The 27593-nt window shown below is 32.6% G+C and overlaps 1 protein-coding gene across 12 annotated transcripts in view; it reads left to right on the plus strand.

The window, feature by feature from the left end:
* PPFIA2 (PTPRF interacting protein alpha 2) overlaps positions 1–27593 on the plus strand; it is a gene marked incomplete at both ends in the record, with an annotated part of 485975 nt that overhangs the window by 316855 nt on the left and 141527 nt on the right. For 11 of the 12 annotated variants that reach the window (XM_080705637.1, XM_080705639.1, XM_080705631.1 and 8 more), the window contains one exon: positions 3020–3094. The exons of the other annotated variant lie outside the window; for it this stretch is intronic. In XM_080705637.1, the coding sequence (XP_080561763.1) occupies positions 3020–3094 (75 nt within the window). The remainder of the gene's footprint in view (positions 1–3019; positions 3095–27593) is intronic. 12 annotated transcript variants of the gene reach the window in all.

Consider the following 27593-nt stretch of genomic DNA (forward strand, 5'->3'; position numbering starts at 1 on the left):
ATGGCATATCAAACATGTCTATATAGCATTGCAAGAAAAAAATCGAACAAATGAAGATTTCTAGAAATCTGCTAGAGTAGTACTCAGACCCAAGAAAAAAGCTAAAAGTCTTGTCAGAGATACTATTTGTTCCTAGTTCAAGTCAAGTACGTAAGAGAAAATGGTAAAATTCTTTATACCTTGGAAAGATTACTTTTTCGGTTATTCCTCCACACACTTTTTTTTTTTCAGTACTGGGGATGGAACCCAGGGGGATTCTGCCTCTGAGCTACACCCCCAGCCCTATTTTTTTACTCTTTATTTTTTTGAAACAGGGTCTCACTAAGTTGTGGAGGGCCTCACTAAGTAGCTAAGGCTGCCTGTGAACCATGATTCTCTGGTCTCTGCCTCCCAAATGCTGGGATTACAAGCGTTCCCTGCCATGCCAGGACCCACACATTTTATTTTCTTTTTTTTTACTGAGTTATCAATGATAAAGGCAAGATGAAGCTAATGTATTTCATTCATTTGAGTTATCCAGAAGTTAGAAGTACAGAGAATAATTGATCCTCATAAAAGTGTAAATAAAGCATTTATATAAAACTATATTGATAGCTGAAATGTCAATTTTCATATTTGTATTATCTTAGAATATACTTAGAAATCATTCTTATTTTATTTTAAAGACAGCTTAGATTCATTACTTTGTGGGTAATATGATTTAATTTTAAAGACATTTCTAAATTTATTGAGCAGTGATTTTTCCATTTTCATAACAGTCGACAAGCTTGGTAATTTTTATTCCTTGAAGACACAATATAATGAGACAATAAAATGCTCAACTTGTGGTAAATACAAAACAGATTGGAATAGTTTCTAAGAGTTTCAGTTTAGCAAAAGAAGTCAGAAAGCTATTGCCATTTACAATATTGCCTGAACTTAGCTCTTCGTTTTATGGCTTGCATGACTCTGTTAGAAACATTACAGTGTATAATAAGACCCTTGATGTTTGCCCCCCTCATGTCTACACAACATTTTAACTATGAGCTGATCAACATTGTATATAGAGAGACCATTGACTGGCATTTAGATGGCTTCACATTGTTGTTCTTGTCAACCAGGATTCCCACACTATCTTTGAACATTGTATTTCACAGTTGGTATTTCAGGAAGTGGGCTTGAAACCTTACAATCATCCCCATTAAATATCAGGCGTGCCTGTAAGACCTTTGTGATGTCTGCCTTCCACATAGCAGCTCCCCTATTCATTCTCATGACTTCATCATAATTGCTTCATTTGTTTGCATCTATCCAAGCTCTTCATCAAAAATATTTTCCAGGTCAAATTATCAAACATTTTCTTCTAAGTAGCTATTATTTAGTCATAAATCAAAATTAATTCTATGCATTTTTATACATAATTGGGTATGTATCCAGTAGCACAGGGACTTGTTAGTCGATCTGGCACAGATAAATACAAAAAAAATCTGTGTGACTGTTTTTTAATAAGTGTTAATTTATGCACATATTACTACTTTGGAGAAAATTGGAGAATAGCAAAATATAATTAATGTTAAAACTCAAATCACATGATTTTCTTGCTTATTTAAGATGAATTTCAGGGTTAAGTACACTCATGTATTCTTCACCAGGATATATATGTCACCATAATTGTGTATAAAATATATGATTGTTATTTTTATTCCTAATTATATTTTGGATTAATATTATATTACTGGCTTTTTTGGCTAACTGAAAAATCATGCTGTAACTCCAACTTTAAAATTTTATATATCTGAGGATTTATGTATTTTGTATATTTAACCTATATTCCCAGCTCAATATTTTACTAAAACAATAAATAATTTACTCAGAAGCATTGCCAATGAATTAGCATAATTAAAATAAAAATACCATCAAATAGATATTCACTATATAAATACTGTAGCATTCACATAAAAACTTGCATTATTGTATAAATAATTAAAATTCATGATGAATTGAATTTTAAAGTGCTAAGTTTGTTGATTTTTAAAGGAAAATTAAACTGATATAGTCATTAATTTTTATCAAACTTAATTTTTCTAAATCTTTTACTGGTAACAGAGTATATCTATGTATCTAAACACACAACTAAATCAATTTAAAGTTTTTTGGTAATGGAGATTGAACCCAGAGGCATTCTATCTCCAAGCTACACTCCCAGCCTTATTTTCTATTCTTTATCTTGAAACAAGATCTCAATAAGTTCCAGAGGGCCTTACTCCTCAAATTTGTAATCTTCCTATTTTAGCCTCCCAAGTATTGGGATTGCAAGTGTGCACCACTACACGTGGCCAACTAATACAATTTTAGAAGTCATAAAAAAGCAAGAATCAAAGAAAAACATCTTTTCGTTTCATTCATACATAAAATGTTTGTTGATCATTATTATGTTCAAACTGATATGTGTAGTTTTGGGTTCTATAAGGTATATGATTTAGCCTTTGAGATCAAGAAGAAACCTTGCAATTCCAAAGTAGTTAAGTACTTTATAATCCCTTCAAACAATAAACATTTCAAATCAATGCAAAACTTAGAAGCAGGGCACAGTTTTCAGGTCCTCAGAATACTTTGTGTTTAAACAAATCATTCTTGAAGTTAGATACTAGATGCTAAGTGAAAATTCACTTAAAGTAGAGAGAAATATTTTATTGTCTATTTTTCATGCTTACTCAGTGACTATTTTTCAGATGAATTCATAATATACTTTACTACGAATCAGAATTGAGAACCAGACGGGTCAGTCTCCAACCCCATCAGAAATTCTATCAATGAACCACCAAAAAAAATTATTTACAAGGAAATCCCTTGATACTGAGATACCAAGAGGTGACAATGTATTCATAGTATCTCTGCCAGGTTTATTATTCTGGGCATGTAGGGCTGTAAACACTTTACTAACTTGTCAACTTGTCTCTGATGATGTTAATGATGGGTTCAGCACAGTTTAATATATATGGGATGTACATTACTGCACATATTTTGATTTTTCTTCTAGGTAAGGGAGCGACTGAGGGTTTCTTTAGAAAGAGTCTCTGCACTGGAAGAAGAACTAGCTGCTGCTAATCAGGAGGTAACATACCACACTTTATCCTCTTTTGAGGTGCAATATTGCTAACATTCTTTCCCCTGTGTTTTACGTCAATTTTATTAAAACTGTCACAAAAATAAATTACGTTCTGCATGTACCACTCAATGAGGCCTTTTAAAACTAGTTACCAGAGTCTGTTTTTTGATTCCTGGTTATTCAGATCTGTCACTAGGAGACAGAAGGAAAATATCAAGAACTAGTGATAAAGAGAGAAACTGTCATCAAAATGTCAGGACTTTCCAGAAGTAAACACACCTCCAAAACTGGAAAACATGTCAAATAACTTTTAAAGATATAAAGCTTCCAAATGAAATTAACTTCTTGGAGACCTCAGGACTTGCCTGCTCTTGTCTTCTAAAATCTTTGTTCTCGTTTTCAGTGCCATCAGCGAATCTACATCTTATGCTGTCGTTCAAGACTAAAAACACATTTAAAATCATCTCTTTAAAATTTAAAGAGTTATTTTTCTCTTTAGAACATCTTATTTCTTTTGATTTTTTGTGCATATATGAGCTTGTATAATTAAACCACATTCATTTGTATATAAATGAAACAAATCTGTTTCAGTAACTAAAACAGCTCCATCTCTTTTTCTAACATTTAGGAAGTTTCTTTTTCCCCCAGAAGAAAATTCCACTATTGTAATATTGGTATTTCTAGTAATAGACATACTAAAATAATTCATCAAATCTTTCTGCTATTACAAATTAAAGAGGTGAGAAGCTAATTCTCAGCAATGATAAGTCTTCCTAACAAAATAATATTTTTACACATCTTGTACACAGGAAAAACATACATTTTCAGAGCACAAAAAAAAATCATGGCCAGTATAAACTTCTTTAATATTTAAAATAAACTAGGTGAATTAGAACCATTTATAATATGCTTTTGTTTTCTCAAAGTTTAACAATTTAAACTTTTATAATTTATAAGCTTGCAACTACAGGAAGAAAAAATTCCAAGAGAATTAAATATCATCAGTCTTTAAAGTATAAATTGTGATATAATAGTTTTAAAAAGAAAAAAATTAGCCGGGCGTGGTGGCACATGCTTGTAATCCCAGTATTAGGGAGGCCGAACCTGAGGATCACGGTTCATGGACAGACTCAGCTACTTAGTGAGGCCCTCTGCAACTCAGTGAGACCCTGTTTCAAAATAAAGAATAAAAAAAAATAGGGCAGGGGTTGAGCTCAGAGGTCAAATGCCCCTGGGTTCCATCCCCAGATCTGCATAAATAAATAAGTAAATAAGAAAAAAGGGAAAAGAAAAAAATTGAGTGAGTAGTTTCACCTTTGCAAACAGAATGATTTTGGAAGGAAAAAAAAGAGACATGAAAGATTGATACTTCTCAGTCTTTATAAGATAAAGGAACTCCTGAGATATTAGGTAATGAGAAAATGAACTCAGTCCTTTTATGAGAAGGAACAGATCAATTATCAGCAAATTAAGGTATCTGCCCTCTGGAAATGCAAAGGAAGAAAAAGTTAAATGTATATTTATTTTCTACCTTATTATTTCTAATTTGGATTTTCATGTATATTGAAAATGCCTCTGTATTTTGGGTATATTCATCAAAATATTTCATTGATAAGGGGAAATAAAAGATCTGGCGGCACTAATATAATAGCATTGCTTAATATGGTAGTGATAGAATTTCTATGTATCATAAACAAAGCTGTGGGGAGATGACTAGAGTATTTACACTGAAATAAAAATGTTCCCAATGTTCAAGTGAAGTTTTCAAAATTTGCCTCAGAAATAGCAACTGAATAATTAATCTAATTATACACAAAATGGGATAACATTTGATAACAAAACTAAAGAAAAAAATTTTAACTGAGTTTTTGCATTTAGTATTAGCCTTAAAATATTTTTACTCTTTTATGGAGATATACAAAATGCTTGATTACTTATACATAAAATAAATCTTTAACTTTTTTGAATCTACTGAAGCCATTTTGAATATTTTTTTATTTTCAATCATAAATTTGCTTTTATTTCTCAAAAAATTTTTGTGCTTATCATTAACTTTAATATATTATTTTGTTTTGATTATATTTTCCATGTGGCTTAACCAGAAATTCCACTTAGGAAGTCACAGACCCAGCAAAAATAGTATCTTAGTTTCCTAATGACAAAATTTATAAATAATTAGAAATTTTTAAGAATGTGAAAAAGTTGTCTTATAATAAAATTAATAGTTAAAAATGAAATACTGATAAATAATAAGATGAAAATTTGGGTTTTTGATTCACTGTTCTCAGAACTAGTAGAAAAAATATAAGTGAAGTACAAGGTAATGATGATAAAATAAATTTATACATAAGAAGTAACTTTAGAAAAATAATACTATTGGCAGCTTTGGAAAGGAGAATTTGGTAAAGTTTCATCATTAGAGGAAGCAGTTGATGAAAATACTTTAGGAAACAAAAGGGAAAATGTATAGAAATAAAAAAAAGAACTAAGAGTTTATTCATAGTTTATTCATAAGATCCCAACAGAAATACAGAGCACACAAAAACAGCAACTAAGACAAGGATCCTTCATGGCTAAGTGAGCAAGGAGCTGAGGACATTTATACTTGATGTTCCAGGTTTTAAAATAAAACCGAAACGTGTTTACCAGTGTTCCTCATGATCCAAATCTGTTTTCCAAGTGCAGTTAGTGAGCTTGGAGAGTGAGCACATTCTGCCCTTGAAGTCTGTTTGCTTCCCCAGTTTCTGTTTGTGAGTGACAGTTCAGATAGCAAGTATCTTATCCAAATATTTTCTGAATGAATTTAGTTCCCAGATTTAGAAAAGAGAAGCCAGAGAACAGAAATTCAGTTCCTGAGTGATCCCTTGACGGCTTCTTGTGTAATGCATGCAGCTAGAGCCCAGACAGCTGATAGACTAGAGTATGTGATTCCGTCATATTGTTGAAAGAGAGCTCGTTCTGTCTCTCCTTTATGTACTGCTCTCTGAGTGCCTCTCTGTCTCAGTCTTTTGATCATCTTCTCTCTTTCTCATAAATGGGTTGCAGTTACCACTCTTTAATATATTTTCTTTATATCACCTCTGTGAGCTCTCATCATTTCTCATCCATTCCCACCCACTCAAGCTTTCTTCAACCCTGACCTCTGTTGGAATGCAACCAACATCTATAGCTTGAGATTTGTGCTGTCTTCTGAGCTGCGTGAGAGATTTCAAATATCATTTGGCTTCTCCACACATCCTGTAGGTTGCTCTCTGCTACAGAATAACGTCCAGCAGGGTAATTGATATTCAGCTCAGGGGTGTCTAATCAGAAAATGTACCTGTGGAATAACATTTGCTCCTTTACACAAAGGTATAATCTGCTCTAGTAGGGCTGAATCTCTACCTCATTTTCCTTTTGTGTCTTTAGATTCCATATGGAATGCTAATGTAATAAAGTAAGTAGACTTGTTAAACAGAATGTGAAACAATTATATGTTGTTTCTTTTCTCTGGAAAAGCACTAAATAATATTCTGCTAAATAAAAAAGGAGAAAGTTGTATAGAATGATTCCAGGTTTTTCTGTTTGTTTTTTGGTGGTACTGGTGTTCCTGGAAACCCTTCTACCTCTGGGCTACACTCCCAGACCTATTTTATATTTTTATTTGGAAACAGGGTCTCTTAAGCCAGCACAGCTGGCTTCAAACCTGAGTGATCCTCCTGTCTCTGCCTCCCAAGCGCGGGGATTACAAGCATGTGCCACAGCCTGGCCATTTTTTACAAATTTTTTCCAGTTTTTTACAAATACCAATAACAATAGTCAATTAGGAAAAAAATAAAAAGTAGTTAAAATACAAATTCTAAAATGTCATTATTATCTTTGCTATTTTCCAGTATGCATATGATATATATTTCTATAGTGTTCAAATTGTGTTTTATAACTTTTCATTATTTTTATGAACACATAAAATAATGTATAAATTTTAAAGTCAGATAAAGTTTCCCATAATATTAATACCTGATAATTTCACTGAGCATGTAATAGTTAATTCTAACAAAGTGCCTTAAGTCCACAGGCTCTCTGCTAAGTATGTATGTGTATGTATATATATATATATATATGATATATATATATATATGATATATATATATATATATCATATATATATCAGTACAATAAGCCTGGCAGTTAGAAACTACAATTACTTTACAGATGAGCCCAAATAATTTTTTCAGTTGATCTTCAACTGTTCTCCACGTACTTAAAAATGTGCTTATCTCTGATTTTGCTTAACTCTGTTTTCAGGCAGTTCCAGTGCATACATATCAGTGTGTCTACTCTGTTTCCCACATCCAGTCACTATTTTTTTCCACATGTGTTCAGATCTTTGTTAATTCACTTGTGCTATTATACTAGGTTGCTAGCTATTCTTGTCTTCTGTTTCTGCTATTTAATTCTGCAAGATTCAATTTGAGCCTCAATTATTTTGTGCTGTGTTTTGATCTATAAGAGATACTTAAGTGTGCTATACTCTATATATCGATAATATAGTGATGTGATATACCATATTAATATATTAATAATATAATTATATATATTACATACATCTATATCACCAAAAATCTCCTCCGTGGCCCTAATCTACAAATCTGAGTGAACTCTTTATACCTACTGCCCTGACTGAGTCATTCTAAAGTCTTATTAAATAATGTCATGCATTGATTTGAGTGCCGCAATATTTTTTCTGACTCAACCTTACTTATGCTGATCTATCTCCTGGAATGTCTCCACATGCACAGTCACCCATTGAAAGCATTCTACTTTTTATTTAAGTTAAACTCAGATATCACCCACTTAATAACATCTTTTTTATTCCTTTTCAATTGTTATTGCTTCTTAGTTTAAATTGTTAAGTTTTATGTTTCAGCAAGTATTAGAATTAATTTTATGCCTGTCAAAGGCTATGTAGATCATTGATTTATGAGAAACTAGACCACCAGTTTTTAACTTTTATTTATTTTATTAAGTACTGTGATAAGAACTTTATGAACAATATGTCTTTGTTCATTGTGCATAGTTCTTGGTAACAGATATTTTCATGTTGTATCCCAACTGTTCCTTAAATGGATAGCTTGAATAGCTCAAGAATGCTCAATAAGCATAACATGTTGAACATATGTGATAAGTGGATGTGGCACTTGTTCTATCAACATATAATTACTGAGCATCTATAATAAACAGAAAACTTGGGGAATCTCCAAAAAGGCAATAAAAATTACATAAATTATTATTATCTAAAATTTCAGTTTCTTCTAGATTTTCTATCTTATAGAAAATTATTTTTCTTTCTTTGTGATGCTGAAGATGGAACCCAGGGGTATTCTACCTCTGAGCTACACCCCCAATTCTATTTTTATTCTTTATTTGGAAACAGAGTCTCACTGAGTTGCAAAGGACCTCTCTAAGTAGCTGAGGTTGTCTGCAAACCGCAATACTACTGTCTTAGCTTCCCAAATGCTGGGATTAAAAGCATGCACCACCACACCTGGCAGAGGGAATCATTTTTCAAAGTAGTTTCTGATAATCCTGTAAATTTCCAGGCTGTCAGTGGTAACATCTTTCATGTCTTAACTTAGGAATTTGGATTGATTTTCTTCTTCTTTGGGTTAGATTGGCTAGTGGTTTATCTATCTTGTTCATTTTTTTGACATACATTTTAATGGGATATTAGATGGTACAGACATATATACACGTATCACTCCTTTCCCCAATTACCTCGCCACCCCCTCCTTCTCATGTTTGGCTTAGTCACTGACTTTGATATATTTGTGAATGAAGATCGCATACATTAGGGAAGTTCCCTCTTCCCTTCGCACATCCCCCTCAGTTAAGTCACATTGTTTGCTCATCTATGGTTTCTGCCTCTTTGTCTACAGTTCCTGCTATGAACCACTTTCTCCCTGTCTTCCACATATTAAAGAGAACATCCAATTTTTTTTTACTTTTTGTGACTGACTAATCTCATTTAGAATAATATTCTCCAGTACCATCCATTTCTCCACAAAGGACATACATAATTTTGTTTTCCTTTATGGCTGAGTAGAATTCTGATATATATTTGTAATCATTCATCTGTTGATGGACATTTTGGCTGGTTTTGTAGTTTGGCAATTGTTAATTGTGCACCTGTGAATATAGAAACACATGCATTAGTTTAGTAGTGTGGTTTTCATTGTTTTGGGTAGATACCCAGAAGTGGTATTGTGGTATTAAATGGTAGATTCATTCCCATTCTTCTATGGATCCTCCATACTGTTTTCCAAAGTGGTTGTACTAATTTTCAATCTCACCAACAATATATTAGAGTTCCCACTTCTCCACATCCTTGCCAGCATTTGTTGTCATTTGTGTTTTGAATAATTGCCATTCTAGTTGAAGTTAGGTGAAATCTCTAAATTTTGATTTGCATCTCTCTGCTAATGATGTTGAACATTTTTTCATACATTTATTTTTGATTCGACTATTTGTTTTCTTAGTGCTGAGTTTCTTGAGTTCTCTGTATAGTCAAGATATTAGCCCTCTATTAGAGTAATAGTTGCCCCAAAATTTCTCCTATTCTGTTAGCTCTGCATTGATGTTCTCGATAGTTTTCTTTCTTCACAGAAGATCTTGAGGTTAATGCAATCCCATGTAATAATGCATCTTTTAGTTTCTTGTGCCTGTGGGCTCTAGTTGAAAAAGTTTTTACCTGTGTTTTTACCTGGGCCTATGTGTTGAATTTTTGGACCTATTCCCTCTTCAGGTAGCTATAAGGTCCTATTCCCTCTTCAAGTAGCTATAAGGTCTCTTCAAGTAGCTATAAGGTCTCTGGTCTGATTTCCAAGTCTTTGATCCATCGAATTGACTCTTGAGAAGGGTGAGAAAGTGGGATTTGTTTCCATTTTTCTGCAAGTGGCTAGCCAGTTTTGGCAACACTATTTATTGAAAGAGCTATCTTTTTTCCAGTGTATGTTATTGTACCTTTATAAAAACATAATTTGGCTTTAATTGAATGGATTTGTGTCCGAGTCTTATATTATACTCTTGGTCTGTCTGTTTTTGTTACAATACCATGCTGTTTTTATACTATGGCTTTGTAGTGTACTTTGAAGTCTGGTTACAATATCTCCTGCATGGTTCTTATTGATTAGAAGTACTTTGGCTACTCTGATTATTTTTTGTTGTTTCAAATTAATTTAAAGACTTATTTTTATATGTTTGTGAGAAATTACTTTGGTAATTTAATGAGTATTTCATTGAATTGTAGATAACTTTTGGATGAATGACCATTTTGGTGATATTTATTCTGCTTATCCAAGAACATGAAAGATCTTTCTATCTCCTAAGTCTTTTTAAATTTTTTTCAATATTTTATATTTTTTCTTGTGGAGATCTTTTACCTCCTTTGTTAGGTTTATTCTTAAGTATTTTATCTTCATTTAACTTGCCTTCTAGTAAATAAAGTCGAGATAAAAACAAAACTAAGATATAAATGAGTGCTAAACTGAATAATTGCAAAATAGAGGTGCACAGTGCAGAAGAAAACATAGTTTTCTTGAGCAAAAAATATTTCAGCCTGAGACTTCAGGATGATTAAAATCATCTGAAACTCCCTTAAAAAAAAGTTAACAGATGGTTTTGTGCTAATAAGACTCAGAGTCATATAAAAAGGAAGGTGAAGAGATTGTTGGGATACAGATTCTGGTGAGATGACTGTCATGTTTCAAATTGGGTTTCATATTTTATAAAATCAGAAAACACTCAAAGTACATAATTGTTTCATTTTTTGTTTGTTTATTGGTAAAGTGAACCCTCTTAAAATTTGTTTTTGGTTTCTTTTTTATTTTGTTTATTGTAAAGTGAGTGTTAGGATAGAGTAGAGCTGGGAAATTGTTATAATCTGATATGGTTAGCTACCATAATGTTCTGATATATTATTTTGATCAGGATAATTCACATTTATTGTGCATCCTTTCTTTGCCAGGCATTGCATTAAGCACAGAGTATAAATAAAATAGAAAGTTAGTTGTGCTCTCTAGTCTAAAATTGAAGTAATTATGATGGAGGGTTGGTATTTAATGTATATGGAATTTGACTTTGGGAAAAATGAAAAAATGTTTTGGAGGTGCATGGTGGTAACAGTCATATATCAGTGAGAATGTACTTAATGTTATTGAATGATACACTTAACATTCTTAAATGATAATTTTATCAAAATAAGTATAATAAAATATGACAATGAAGATAGAATAGATAAAAGTTTGGCAGAATTGCAAAAAGAAATAGTTACTTGTGTGGGTGTGGATAAAGAAGAACAGAGAGTGTTACAAAAGTCCTCCTAAAGAAATAAAACATTATACTCAGAGTTGGAATGATGACAGGAAAGAGCTTATCAGATGGGCTCAATGTTAAAGAAGCAAAACAGACAGAAGCAGAAATGGGAATGAGGTTGCAGAAATGGGCAGATCTGAGCTGAGGGTGACTATAACCTGGGCTTCATCACCAGACAATGGTGAGCCAGCAAAGAGTTTCTGTAGAGGGAAGACGTGATCCAATTTTTAATTCTTCAGACCAGTGGTATTTCCAAAAGTTAAAGACATAAAGGCATATGGCCATCAAGGTACTCTGTTAAATTTTAGATTTAAAATAACCATTATGAGTTTTTAAAAATAAACAAGGGCCAATAGCATAAAATAACAAACTGTATAGAACATAGGTATTACTCAGTCTGGCATTTTTATGTCCTTTTAGTAATGATAAATATATAAATGAGTCAAAATGTTATAAATAAATATACACATAATATACATTATGTGCTGGGGCCTCCAAGGCCGGGATCAGAGCCTGCCAAGGGGTTAGGCTGGTTCTGGGGTCAGCCCAGGATCGGAGCCTGCCATGAGGCAAGGCCAGTGCTGGGGCCTCTGAGACTGGAATCGGATCCTGCCAATGGGTTATGCCAGTGCCGGGACCAGTGAGGCCAGGATCAGAGCCTGCCATGAGGCAAGGCCAGTGCTGGGGCCTCTGAGGCCTGGATTGGAGCCCACTGAGGGGTAAGGCCAGTGCCGGGGCCAGTGAGGCCGGGATCAGAACCTGCTGTGAGGCAAGGCCGAAGCTGGGGCCTCCAAGGCCAAGATAGGAGCCTGCCGAGGGGTTAGGCAGGTGCCAGGGTCAGCGAGGCTGGGAATTGGAGCCTGCCTTGAGGCAAGGCCGGTGATGGGGCCTCTGAGGCCAGGATCAGAGTCCTCTGGGTGGCCAGGCCACTACTGGGGTCATCAAGAGTGGGATCGGAACTTGCAATGCTGCATGCACAGAGAAATATCACAGAAAATAAAAACCAGATGCTTCCCCTAATTAGCAATAACTAGGAAGAAAGGGGTAACGGGAGGAGGTCGAGTTATAGAAAGGGCCCTATAGCGAAGCTATTAAGGTAACCAATCAGAGGGTATAGGATGGGGGAGAATGGAACCTCTTTAAAACTCAGGAAGTACGTAAACAAATGTATCAAAGTTAATCACCAAACAAGCATGGGATTGAGGGAGTGGGAGGGAATGGGATGGGGATTGGATGAGGGCTAACTGGATGAGGTGTGCTTGTATATCCTCTCAAGTCTTGTATTCCAATGTGATGTATGATTACAATGCACTCATAAAATTAAAATAAAAAAGAATAATTTTATGGAAAATAAATAAATAAAAATAAACAAAGGCCAATAGCATAAAATAACAAACTGTATAGAACATAGGTATTACTCAGTCTGGCATTTTATGTCCTTTTAGTAATAACAAATACAAATGAGTCAAAATGCTATAAATAAATATATACATAATAAAAATGTTTTGCAATTTTATTTCTCTTTGAATAACCCCACACAGGTAGATAGAGTGTTAACATTGAATACATTTTCTAGATTATTGTCTGAAAATGTAAATCTAAATTATTTAGACACAATACATACAATGAAGTCTTCATTTTTTCAGAGCATTTTTGTTATTGCTTCAAATTGGGTAAAACACAATAAAATGTACAGAAAAATAGAATTTCAAATAAGAATATCTTAAAAATCTGGTCTTCTTTAGCAGAAGCCCATATACTTTTAAAATTATTTAATGAAGTCTAACAAATGGATTATTCAGAAGCTTCTGTAAAAATTCAATTGACAGACTAATTTGCAGTGAATACACAGGCGTGTTTATTTTAAAAGCTTTTTCCACATGATTGCATTATACATAAAAAGAACTGGCATGTTTAGTTGTCAGCTGAACCGTATTTTTTAAATTTCTCTTACTGTATGTATGCTTATTCTAACCACTGAAATTAGCAAAGATCAAGCAGAATTTTCTTAAGAAAATTAAGATTATTTTTACTTTGTTTTCAACAAGCCTTTCCTGCAGTTTATATTCCTAAGAAAAAATTATTGAATTGACAAATTAAGTACCATTAACTTTCAGGAAAATAGTGGGTTAGAATTGGGGAGGAGGTAGAGGACACATGGTTAACACAAAGATCTCGGCCATTATTTCATATATTGTTCCAAGGAATAGTCACAATTTTCTAATTGGATTAAGAACCAGTATTCTGTTAAATGCTTGGGAATGAAGGAAAAAGTGAATAGATATAAAAACAGGTGGAAGGTACCCTAAAAAGTGGAAGAGAGAGAGAAAGAGAGAGAAATTGGGAAGAAGAAGCAAGACAGAGAGAAATGTGAGAATCAAGAAGTCAAGAGTCATGAAACCAGAAGAGAGAAAGCATACAAGAGAGGATGGCTAAGAGCAAAAGTAGGAGCAAGAATGTGGAAACAAATTTTCAATGCTGAGTCTGGGGTTTCAACAGCATCAAGTGTTTTATAAAAGCATGAAAAAATATGTCTAATATGTGGTGATTAAATTTACAATTAGGTCACTAGATATGTTTGCAGAGATAGTTTTAATAGATTGTAAGGAAAGGATAATAGCTATGATTAACAGAATTTATGAATCAATTGGAAGTTTAAAAGGGGTGAAGTTACCTGAGAGTGGTTGTACACACCTGTAGTTTGTACCATGCCCACTTTGAATTAATATTCTAACAGAAAATTAAACACTTTCTCAGGAGGCTGAAGCAGGTTTGATGCCAGTCTGGACAACTTAATAAGATTCTTGTCTCAAAATTTAAAAAATATTAAAGGGCCGGGCGTGGTGGCGCACGCTTGTAATCCCCGCGCTTGGGAGGCAGAGACAGGAGGATCATGCAGGTTCGAAGCCAGCCACGCGCGCTGGCTTAGGAGACCCTGTTTCCAAATAAAAATGTAAAAATAGGTCTGGGAGTGTAGCCCGGAGGTAGAAGGGCTTCCAGGAACCCCAGTACCATAAAAAAAAAAATTAAAGGGCTGGAAACATGCCCTGTAATGTATAAATGTATGTTTCTATCATTATGAACCTCATTATGTAGCATCCCATATTATGTAGAATCAATAAATCCCATATTATGTAGAATCCCATATTATGTAGACTCAACAAAATGTATTCTAAAAATAAAAATAAAAATGACTGTAGATAGAGCTCAATGGAAGGGTTCCCCCACTTTCTGGGTTAAATCCCTAACTCCTAAAAGTGGGTAGTAACTATTGTTTCGAGAAGTCTGACAATAAGGCGAGAAAAGGTTAAACGTTGAATGAGTTGTTCAGTATTAAGAAATAGCATTTTTAGAATAATAGAGAATTGAAAATGCTTTTAGACCATGGAAAGAAAGAACGAAAATCAAAGGAAAGGGGTTATTGATGAACAAAGTAGGAAAGGGTAAGTGTGGTTCCAACATAAATCACAAGTAGCAGAATTCTTGCTTCTGTGAAAAGTGTAGTGATAAATGCGTTTTGATTTGGAGGGAAAGAAATACATAGGGATTTTTTCAAATGAATTCTTCCCAAGAAACATCCACTAAAGGATGTGAGGACCGATTTCCTTTTTATGAGCTTGAGACTATGAACAAGACAATGTCAAACATGTCAGTGAGTCAACAGACTAAACAAATGTTAGGGTGAGATGGTATGTTCAGCTTGAGTTCTTATAGATTTGCCACAATAAATTGCATAGAAGCAAATTTCCCACACTCCCCAACTGAACCAAGATAGGGTCTTCCATGATATTTTCCTACTTAAATCTATAAAATTATTTTACTAGTACTGACGCAAATAGAAGAGACACAAATATAAATCTAACGTTGCGTCTTCAGACTTGAGCCACTTGGGAAAAATTCAAAGTTAAAATATTTCTTTAAAAATTCAGAACACTTAAAAAATGCAGAACACTTAAATTTCATTGAGCAACTAAGCTATATTTAAATCATTTTAAGGAAACTTAAATCTCTGGAAAATGACCCAGAAAAGCATAGAGAAAGTGGGAGATGTGTTAATATTTGTTACAAAATTTGCCTTGAGGAAACTAATAGCAAATACTTATATAAAATTATAGGATCATTTATTTGCAGGATTAATGAAATGACTGCCAGCTTTAATTTTAAATTAAAACTGCCATGTCTGTTAGGAAAAGGTCCAGATGTAGCAAATGATACTACTGCAAAAGTTTTTGAGTTAAATATTTTCCAGATCCTAAAAATGAAAATCACTTCTGATGACAGACCCCTCTTCAAACTGTTTGCCTTTGGATCTTTAATTCTATCTTTTTGTCCTTTCTATAAGATTAAAACCAACTTTAATTTTGTATGTCTATAACTGTTTTGGAAGAATGATTAATCTTAGAATGGCTTCTGAATTCCTTGCTTATTTATGCAAACCACATAACCTATTTGACCGATCAGTTTATTCTCATTATTAATAATCATATTGGCAAATTCCATTCCCACTTTGAATTAATATTCTAACAGAAAATTAAACACAAGGACATTGTTTTACTAACAAATGAAGGGAGTCACCATGGCTAAATTTTCTAGCAATTACTATTTGTTTAATGATAACTATATTTGCCTACAGTGATGACATCCTTGCAGCACTAAACCTTCATCCTCTGAAGACAATGTAAAACTCTCTGAGACAAAGTTTCTAGCTTGCCTGCTAACTTACTGAAAATATACTCTTCCTGCTGGAATTGTCATGTTTTGAGTTAGAAAATTATGTAGTTCTTAGCTGGTTTTATTTTATAGGAGAATTGAATGACTATTGGATGATGGCATTTTTTTCTTTTATTGATAAATTCAAAAGTTTCAGCTTTCTCAACCAGTAGTTATTCACAAAGACCCATGATTTCTTATTATACCTCTAGGTTTCCTTTATGATGATAGTGTATTATAAAGATAAGTGTAGAAATGGTAAATTATCCAATGTATTAGAATCAATAGAAAATGTTTCCTTTGCTGTGGATAATTATATGCTCCAACACAAAGAATCTTCCCCAAAAGAAAGGAAATCAAGGAGTCTTATAACAATACATGTTAAAACTCAACAAAGGAAATAGAGATAAGAAATTGCTGTTTGCTACTTTCAGTATTTTGACTGTTTTCAAGACCTGTGTGAAGCAATTGTCTGAAAAAGAGGTTAAAATTGCTACCTATTGTGTTGGAGACATTGGAAGTCTGTTTGCCCTCTTTTCAGACATTCTCTCCTGTTTTGGTTGGAATGCTGTTTTGGATGAAAGTGTAGGATTTTGACTCTTGCAGTGATGGTTATGGTTGTTTTATCTTTGCACATAAGGTTTTGAATTTTCTCTTTCTGTCTCACTTAATAGGAAGATCATGTTTGATATTAATACTTTGATTATAGGCATCGTTGGGTGACCTATCATTAATTTCAAGGCAACTAGTTTGAGAAATATTATTGATCTTTTAAACTATGTAGAAAAAATTCTAAGATTTAATGACAAGAAATAAAGTTAAAAAAAGTGAATATTAACCTAACATCAGAAAATTCAAGTATGAGTCCTGGATCTATCATTTAATTCTGTGCCATCTGACAGTTGATTTAATCTCTCTGTGCCTCAGTTTTTTCATATGAGAAATGGTATATTAATAAATTGCATGTCTGCCTATCTTTCAGAGTGATGATACTTGCATGAAATACAAGGAAATACTTTATAAAAGAGTACTAAAGTCATATTGGCATTCTTTGTCTCAAAAGGCCAACATTAGCTCTTAGTTGAGCAAATTAAAACACTTTCTACTATAGTTTTATTTATCACCAATACTTTGACCTGGGTGATATAAAATAGTACTTTGTATTCTACCCCAAACTGAATTTCTTTTAATTAAATAAAACACCTTTTTATTCATGTTGTTATTCTGTGATATTACATATACTTTACAAATGATCTCACAATTTACTTATTCATACATTTGCTAATAATAATAGTATTTACAATTTAGAAAGAGAATAATGTGTCTGGGACTCTGCTAAGCACTATATATTTTCCAATATAGGCATATATCTTGTTATCCAATCATCACAAATAACCTATTATAAAAGTAAAATTATTACTCACTAGCATTTTGAAAATTAGGAAATGAAGTTTACAGAACTCTGAGTGTATTATTCTAAGTGTTAAATAGTAGATACTATGCTCCTTAACTTTTCTCTTAATAACAATATATATCTGCTATAATTTTCTAAATAACCAGTTCATCTTCTCCCAGTTATTTGAAATCTTCATGACGTTTTCTCATTTATTATATTTCTATATATTAGTTCAATGTTTATAACTTTATTAAACCATATTAAATGTTTTTTTAACTTTTTAAAACTTTATTTAATTAACTATTAAAAAGAAATTAAAATAGTCAACAAAAATAGCAAAGCATGTATTAATATAAATGCAATTATTTGGAAAAATGTATGACTAGATTGTATACTTTTCATTCAAATCTTTTCCCTTGATAGAGACTTCAATATAAAGTTTCAGTGTCATGGAGTAAATAGCACAGTAACACAGTAATAACCACTGTATTTTAAATGTAGAAAATGTAGGATCCGAAGCTCTATAAAAGAAGATTAAGGGATTTCTGCAGCACTCTTTGTCCCTATATCATTTTTTAGCAGGAGAATCAAGAGATTTCAAATGCTGGAAAATTTGGAAGCGCCAAATTTGAGTTCTTAGAACTCTAGAGGAAGTAGATGAACCAAAATATGTATTAATTGCTTTAATTTTAGTTGATAATTTAACTACTAATGTTTTCTTAAAAAAAAACTTAGTTAAAAAATTCTCACAATTTGATCAGGTAGTATAAGTATTCCTTGACTTATTATGGTTACATCCCATTAACTTATCATATGTTGGAATTTTAAAGTAAAATGTGCATTTACATTATAGAAAATTGATTGTTTACCTTAATGTTAACATGCCTAACTGGGAGCTTCTGTTCCTTGCCAATGCCCAGCCTGGTAACAGAATTTCATACCACATGTCATTAGCCTGGGTAAAGATCAAAATTCAAAATTTTAATATGTAAAGTCTTTGTACCATCATAAAGACAAAAATCATTATGTTAGAGCATAGTATATCAAATATTTACCATACAATGCTACCAAAGCTTAGCCAAACAGTGAAGTCCAAGAGCACAGTGCTTCATAAGATTCCCTGATTTCCAATACCGGAATATAAGAACAGGATGTCTTTCCATCCAATCTTAGGTCCAGTAATTTACTAGAAAGGCAGTTAGAACTTGTCGAAAGCTGTTACCCTAACAGTTGTGATGTATTATAAGTGGATGATGCAGATTAAAATCAGCCAATGAAGAAAAGAGTCAAGAAGGATTCCAAACACAAAGTTTTTATTGTCCTTAGGATGTATTACTCTCCTATTGGTCCTCCTTGTGTAACCTGACCCTAAACTAACACTGTCAGGTGTAGATAACCTCCTCCTTAATACACATAATGGCCATGCTCCTTTCTAAACACAAACACTTCTGACAAGTGACACAGATTGCCTTATAAGGACTCAATGGCCATGCTTGACTTCACTTTGGACAAGGTAAAATTCTTTACTACATAGCTACACATCTTCTTAACTTCCTATCTTGTGTGAAGATTTTTCTCACTGGTCACTCACTGCCACAAATCTTTTTTTTTATTACAAATATACTGACAAAACCAATATATGATTTTTAGTGCTAAATTACTGTCATTGAGAGATAAAGAAGAAAATAAGCTATGGTAAAGTCCTAATATTTGTTGTAGAAGTTTCATAACCTCATTTCCTCTAACTCATTGGATAACATTGGTATTTGCTGAGCTATCAATTTTATATTTTAAAGTTTATGCCTAATGTTGTCTAGATCTTTTATATTTTGTGTGCATTGCATTTTACATGATATTGGGATAGAGTGGCAGACAGGTATATGTACCTAGTTCTTGGTGATCTCTCCACTAGATCTCCCCCATTCCATACATGTCTTTGATATTAGAACTGGTAGTTTTTTTTTATAAATACAGAACATTATTTCAATGATTACACTCTTTATGACTTTATCTCCCATTCCTATTTCCCCTCAGCCACTTCCCTGGAGTCTCTGCTAATCTTAACTGATATAGCCCTTATGAATATCTATCTTCCACTTAGAAAACCTACATCTATTCATTTTTTTTGGTGGTACTGGGGTTCCTGGAAGCCCGTCTATCTCTGGGCTACACTCCCAGACCTATTTTATTTTTGGAAACAGGGTCTCGTAAGCCAGTGTGGCTGGCTTCGAACCTGCACAATCCTCCTGTCTCTGCCTCCTAATCTATTCATTTTTTGAGACTGGTTGTACTCAGTATGATATTAATGAGTTCCTTCCATCAGACAAAGGTCTAATATACAGAATATACAAAAAGCTTAAGAAGCTTACCACTAAAAGAACATATAACTCAATCAAAAAGTAGGCAATAGAACTGAACAGTCACTTGAAAAAATATATTAATTGACAACAAATATATGAAAAAATATTCAACATCTTTAACAATCAGGGAAATGCAACTTAGACCAAACTGAGATCCCACCCAACTATATTAAGACTGGCAATCATAAAACACATATAATAATAAATGCTGGTAAGGTTGTGGAGAAGTAGGAACCCTATTACACTGTTAGTGGGAATGCAAACTAGTATAGCTGTTATGGATATCAATGTGCTGGTTTCTCAGAAGACTGGGAATAGAACTACCATATGATCCAGTGATCATACTCCTATGCATCTTCCTAAAGGAATTGAAATTAGAATATTATGATGTTTCTTGCATATCCATGACCATAGCAATATAATTATATACATAATGGAGTTTTACTCAGCCATAAAGAACAAAATATTGCCTTTTATAGAATAACTTTTAATAGATATGAATCTTTAAAGTATTTTATTTCATTTTATTCAAGTTATTAACACATATTCATGCTGTACCTAGGCCTACTAATCATATTCAAATAAAGATACAAAGAAATTATGCTACAGTGTTCAGGTGGAAATAAACTCAACATTAGAAAACAAACCAATACCCTAAGACAGACACATCATCAGGAAAAAGATGCTTACAAAGAAGGCAATCACACAAAAGAGAAATACATGTTCTTCCCAATAAATACTAAGATATGCATATAAAAACATGTAATTTATCAAACAACAAGGTAGCATAACAGCCCTAGAGTTCTGAACTCTCTAGTAACAGACTCCAAAAATATCAAAGTGGATAAAAATTCCTGGAAAAGAGTACAAATTTGTGATTATTTAAAAACTCATTGAAATTCAAGAGAATTATGATAAGCAAATATAGAAACAATGCAGGATATGAATGAGAAATTCAGCAAAGAAGTAATGATGTTGAAAAAGAATCAAACAGATTAATAGAAATGAAAAGCTCAAAATATTATATTTAAAAATTTTAGTTGAAGCTTTAAAAGACTAGAACAGGCTGAAAAAAGAATATCAAAACTGTATAGTCTTTTGGAATAGTACATTCAGACTGAAATAAAGAAAAATAAAAAATGAAGTGAGCAATATAGATTTCTGGGATATAATTAAAAGATCAAATGTCTTCATAATCAAAATATCCAATGGAAAAGATATCAAGATTAAGGAGTTCTAAAACCTATATAGTGAGAGAATAGCAGGAAATGCCCTAAATCATGGGAAAGATGTGGACATCCAACTACAGGAAGCCTTTAGAGCCCCAAATAGACATGGCCAGAAAAGAGCCCTTCCATGATATATTCAAAGCAAGCTTTCATAAGTACAGCACAAAATAAAAACATTAAAATATTCAAGTGAAAAGTTCCCAAGCACGTTTAAAGACAAACTTATCCAACTAAGAGTATATTTATCAGCAGAAACCCCAAAGGCCAATGTGGAGGACATTGTTTGATTATATACATTTCAAGGCATATAATAAAATAAATGCCAAGCAAGATTACTAATTCCATCAAGGGTATTCTCAGAACTGAAGGAGAAATAAAGACCTTCTAAGAGAAGCATAAACTAAGGGAACTCATGACCAGTAGACCAATCTTACAAAAGAGTTTTAAGAGAATTCTACAACAGAAGTGTAAAAAAGATAATTAACACCATGAAAAGATGTGAAAGAATAAATCCCATTATGCAGCAGATACTCAAATGGGAACTAGGAAGGAATCACACCTTGTCAGTACTATAAACCATCAAGTCACAAAGATGAATAAGAGAAGAAGAAATGAATAAAGATATTCAAAACAACTAGAAGAAAGTCAACAAAATGACAGAAACAAGTCCATACCTTTCAAAAATAACTGAATATAAATGATCTTAATTCTCAATTAAAGGTCACTGTATGGCCAAATGGAATAAGAGGCAAGATTTGACAATAAGCTGCCTATACTACACACAGAGACTGAAGATAAAAAAAATATAAAATGATATTCTAAGCAAATGGAGCCCAAAAGCAAGGTTTAATGGCTATGAGACAAATAGGCTTTAAGACAAAACTGCAAGAAGAAACTAAAAGAGTCACTAAATGATCAAACTCATCGAGAAGATATAACTACTATAAATCTATATGCACTCAATGTTAGAGCAAAAAATTTTATATAATAAAAACCTAAAGGGAGAAATAGGAACTTCTATAATAATAGTGGGGTATTTTTGTTGTTGTTGTTGTTGTTTTGTTCATTTATTTATTTATTTATTTATTTATTTATTTATTTTTGGTGGCACTGGGGTTGCTGGAAACCCTTCTACCTCCGGGCTACACTCCCAGACCTATTTTATATATTTTTTTTAAATTTGGAAACAGGGTCTCTTAAGCCAGCATGGCTGGCTTTGAACTTGCGTGATCCTCCTGTCTCTGCCTCCCAAGCGCGGGGATTACTAGCGTGTGCCACCACACCCGGCCAATAGTGGGTATTTTTATACTACATTATTACTAATAAATTATCCAGCCCAAAGAAAAACAAGAAACATAAGAGTTTAATCACATTTAGATCAAATGAACTTAGCAAACATTTGCAGAATATTTCATGACAGTTGCAGAATACACATATCTTTTATCAGCACATGGAACATTTTCTAGAATAGGCCACATATTTAGCCACAAAAAAAAATATTAACAAACTAAAAAATTCAAAACAATGCCCTGCTTTTTTCTAATTGAAATGGAATGAAACTAGAAACTACAGCAATAGAAAAGGTAGAAATTATACAAATACATGAAGATTGAACACTTTTGAAGGAACACTAGTTCTTTGAAGAAATCAGAGGGGAATTTAAAATTTATTGATTCAAATGAAAGTAGAAATATAGTATGATGTCTGGGGTACAGCAAAAGCAGTACTAAGAGGGAATTTTGTAACAATGAATACTTATATCAAAAATATAAAAATTCAAATAAGAAAACTAATAATGCATCTCAAGGTCTTAGAAAAGCAGGAACAAATTAAACCCAAAGTAATAGTAAAAGAAAGTAATAAAGACCTGAGAAGAAATAAATAAAATGAAGGAGAAAAATACAAAATATTGATGAAGCAAAGAGTTGTTTCTTTAAAATGATAAAATATTGTGTTACTGGTTGATACATAATATTTGTACATATTTATGAGTATGATTTGATTTATTTATATTTTGGACTCTGATCAACTCAGGTTAACTGGCATATCCATCACCTTATACCTCATCATTTCTTTTGAGTACATTCAAGATCCTCTTCTGTCTTCTAACTGCTTTGAGATATATAATGAATATTGATAATTACATTCACACTACTATGCTATAGAACACCAAAACTTATTCACCCTACATAAATATTTTACCTATTTATAGCCACCATCAGCCACTGTCCCCCCTAGTCTTTCTAATCTTTGATAACCACTACTATACTCTCAGATGCTATAAGATCAATTTTTGTTTAGATTCCACTAATGAATGAGATCATTTCTTATATTCTGTATATAGTTTATTTCTCTTAACATAATGTCTTCCAGGTCCATTCATGTTACAGCAATGTACAGGTTTCCATGCATTCTGTGGCTGAATAGTATTCCATTGTGTATATACACCACATTTTCTTTGTATATTTATGTATTGGTGAACATTTTGTATTGATTCCATATCCTGGTGATTTTGAGTAGTGACACAGTAAACATGGGAATTCTGCTGTCTTTTGACATGTTAATTTCCTTTGGGTACATTACCTATAGTGGGATTGCTGGATCATATATTAGTTCTATTATTTTTGTTTCTGAAAAGATATTCCATTTTTCATAGTGGTTCTATTAATTTTTATCCCCATCAACATGTTTAAGAATCCCTGTCTCTCTACTTCCCCACCAGCCTTTTGTTTTGTTTTGTTTTGTTTTGTTTTTCTTTAGTAATAGGAATTCTAACTGGATTGAGTTACTAATTGTGGTTTTGATTTGGACTTCTACAATGATTAATAATATTAAGGTTTTCATATGTCTATTTTAGTTTGGAAGTATCTTTTAAGAAATGTTCATTCAGATCTTTAATCTATTTTGATTGCATTATTATATTTTTTCAAATACATTTCTTATCTTCTTGGTATGTTATTGATATTAACTCCTTGTGGCTGTATAGTTTGCAAATATTTTCTCCATTCTGTCCAAGGCTTCTTCACTCTTTTGATAGTTCCTTTGCTGTACAAGAGCTTTTTATTGTGTTATAATTCTATTTGCCTACTTTTGCTTTTATAGTCTATGCTTTGGGGATCTGATGAAAAATATTACTTATATTAATATATGAATGTATTTTCCATAATTTTTCTTCTAATACTTTAAAAGTTTCAGGGCTTGCATTTAGAATTTTTATCTCTCTTTTTAGTTGATATTTTTACAAAAGAGATAGGGATCTATTTCATTCTCCTGTTTATGTTTATCTAATTTTCGAGGCATCCTTTAATGAAAAGACTGTTCTTTCTTCAGTGTTTGTTTTTGGTACCTCTGTCCAAGACTAGTTGGTTGTAGATACATGGATTTATTTCAGGGATTTCTATTATGTTCTTATGTTGTTTTTATGCCAGTGTCATGACATTTTGTTCTTATACTTTTACAGTATGTCTTGATGGCAGGTGTTACAGTGCATCTGGTTTTGTTCTTTTTGCTCAGTTTTCCTTTGGCCATTCAAGGTCTTTTGTGCTTCCATATAATGGACAGGTTTTTTAGTTTTTGCTTTTGTTATATATTTTGTTTTTGTTAAAAGAAGAAGAATAAGAGCCACTAGACACATCAATAAAGATTTATATAAAAAACCAACTAGTAGACACTGTAGGTTCTGGAGTCAAATAGTTTCTACCACAGCTACTCCATCATTGTGAAGTAAAAGTAATCATAGACAATGTAAAACAAATGAGTTTGATCATTGACCAATAAAAAGTTATTTGTTAACACTAAAATTTGAAGTTCTTATTTTATTATTATTTTATTAATTTTTGACCATTCAAAACAGTCGATTTATTTATTTATTTATTTATTTATTTATTTATTTATTTATTTATTGTAGTACTGGGAATAGAACCCAGGAAAATTCTACCTCTGAGCTACACCCAAGCCCTATTTTTTAACAATTTTTATGAACATAAATAGTATACATTTAAAACTATATTTGGTGCCCTCTCCCCCCTGCCCCCGTTTTCCTTTCCCCCCTCCCACCAATGGTTGTCTAGGATAACCATGTCTTATTCATAATTTTACACATGTTCATATGTAGACCCTCATTAATCAAGATCAGCCTTCCTCCTCTCCTATCTTTCCATTCAAACTTTGCTGGTATTTCCCCTCCATTATCTGGAGTCCCACTGGTATCCTTTGTGTTTCCTAGTTTGGGCATATTAGAGGAAACATATGTACCTTCTCCTTCTGTGTACCCAAGCCCTATTTTTTTGTTCTTTATTTTGAAACAGGGTCTCACTGAGTTGCAAAAGGCCTCATTAAGTTGCTGAGGCTGTCCTCAAACTGTCTCCAACTCTCAAATGCTGGGATTACAAGTGTGTGCTGGCAAAACTGTCAAATTTTTTAGCTTGCAGACCTTGCAAAACAGAAATGCTTTCACACAAAAAAATTAAATAGCCTATAAAAAGTGGATAACTAGGAGGAGTTCGAAATTAATATGAGCAATTTCAGGAAAAAATGGCAGGTATAGTCAGACACTCTCTATAAAATACCTATTTGGATGTTGTAACTAAAATTGGCTCTGGGAAAAGAAGGCTGAAAATGAGAAGAGAAAGAGACAGGCACACCCCAATGAGGAGCTATAATCCCCACCCATGGAAATTTTATTTCTCTCTAAATAATTTTGCCAGTTGCTAGCTCTTCTCTATATAGAAATCCCTTATCCTCTTTTCCTATAGGAGTTCAAAAATAGCAATAGACGTTATTTCTTAAGGTGATTGTGAGGTTGTTGAACACATTCAAGGAGGAAAATTCCCTAAAGTACATAATGTACATTCACAAACATATCAAAGTCAATCACTAAGCAAAGCATGAGAAAGAAAGGAGGAGGGAATGGGGTGGGAATTGGGGAAGGGCTAAATGAGAGATGTGTGTATGTATGCCATCTTATACTCCATTAAGGTAAATGACAACTATGCACCAATAAAAATAAATAAATTTTAAAAATGCATTTGGCACAAATAATTTTTCTGTTAATACTATTATCATTAAGGATTCTGATTATGTCATTATTGTCATTTTAGGCACTGTTCTTTAAAACACCTTTTCCAAAATGATTCAGCTGAGAGCCAAAGAATGATGAGTCTGCCTTCAGTGGGACTGATTTGGTGGCAATGTGTTGGAGATAGGAAAAGGCTTATTACTCATTGCTCATAAACTTTATTTTCTTTACCCATAAAAATAAGGATACAAAGACAATATAAGTTCTGCCCCCTTCCCTACTGAGATTTTGTAATATAAACACATTTAAAAATCATAAAAATAAAGTTAAAATGCATATAGATGAATATAAAAACATAATAATTGCAATCAGAACCCAAAGAAAATGGATTGCTTTATAGATAATTGCTCAGAATGGGTTTAGTATACTTCTTTTTTATTTCTAAGGAAAGAACTAAATGGACAAATCTTTTTTGTTTCCCTAGCTGGCTTTTGTATATGCAAAAATGACTAATGGATATTGTTTCTGCCTTCTACATTTTCTTAAGTATTTTTCAAGCACTTCAAAATTCTTAAGATTCGTTTTCTTACAACAATAGAGCTAAAAAAGAATAGTTCCAGGACACAGTCTATAATTTTATCATGCCTACTGTCCTGATTGGGGAAAAAACATAAAAACAAAAAGAACCAGGTACATACTTACAGTGTTAACCATGCCTGGCTGAAGAGTTAAAAATCTCCTGATGCTCAAAGAGAGCTGTAGAAATCAATAAGTCCATCATCAGAGAGATTGATTTTAAAGTGACACTTTAGAAAATTCCAGTATTTGTTGATTGAACTATATTGTGTTTGGGTTATTAAACAGAATATTCTAAACTATCCAAAAATTCCAGACAGCATATGGTCCACACTTGAATAAACGGATTAGAATTGTGTAGATTCCCCTTTTAAATTTAATGACCAATATTTGCTCAACGTTTTCAATCTTGCCTAGCATATATAAAATCAATAAAACAGGAACTTTTTAAATTCTGGTGAATTTAAATGGATTTGTATTTCCTGCAGCCTTTTATATGTCTCTAATGAAATGCCAATATTTGGTTTTATAATCATTTTCAATATTAGGAAATTATTTGTGTGGTGGAAATAAACAAAAATAATTGAATATTATTAAATGAAATAATTGAAAATTATTTCAATCTTATTGCTATCAGAAGCATTCTATCTTGAAAGATAATTTTGTGGTTTTTCAGTTCAGGTCTTGTTTTAGGAAAATGTAAAATATATCTTTACGTTTTTTCCTTTTTATGGTGCATTGTAGTCAAACAGCTTAATGGAGTACAAAATGGTATAGGCATACATGCACACATCACTCAGCCCTTAACCAATTCCCACCCCATTCCCTCCCCCGCCCTTCTTCTCATGTTTGGTTTAGTGATTGATTT

The sequence above is a fragment of the Muscardinus avellanarius genome (genome assembly GCF_963383645.1).
Source record: "Muscardinus avellanarius genome assembly, chromosome: 11".
Taxonomy (NCBI): domain Eukaryota; kingdom Metazoa; phylum Chordata; class Mammalia; order Rodentia; family Gliridae; genus Muscardinus; species Muscardinus avellanarius.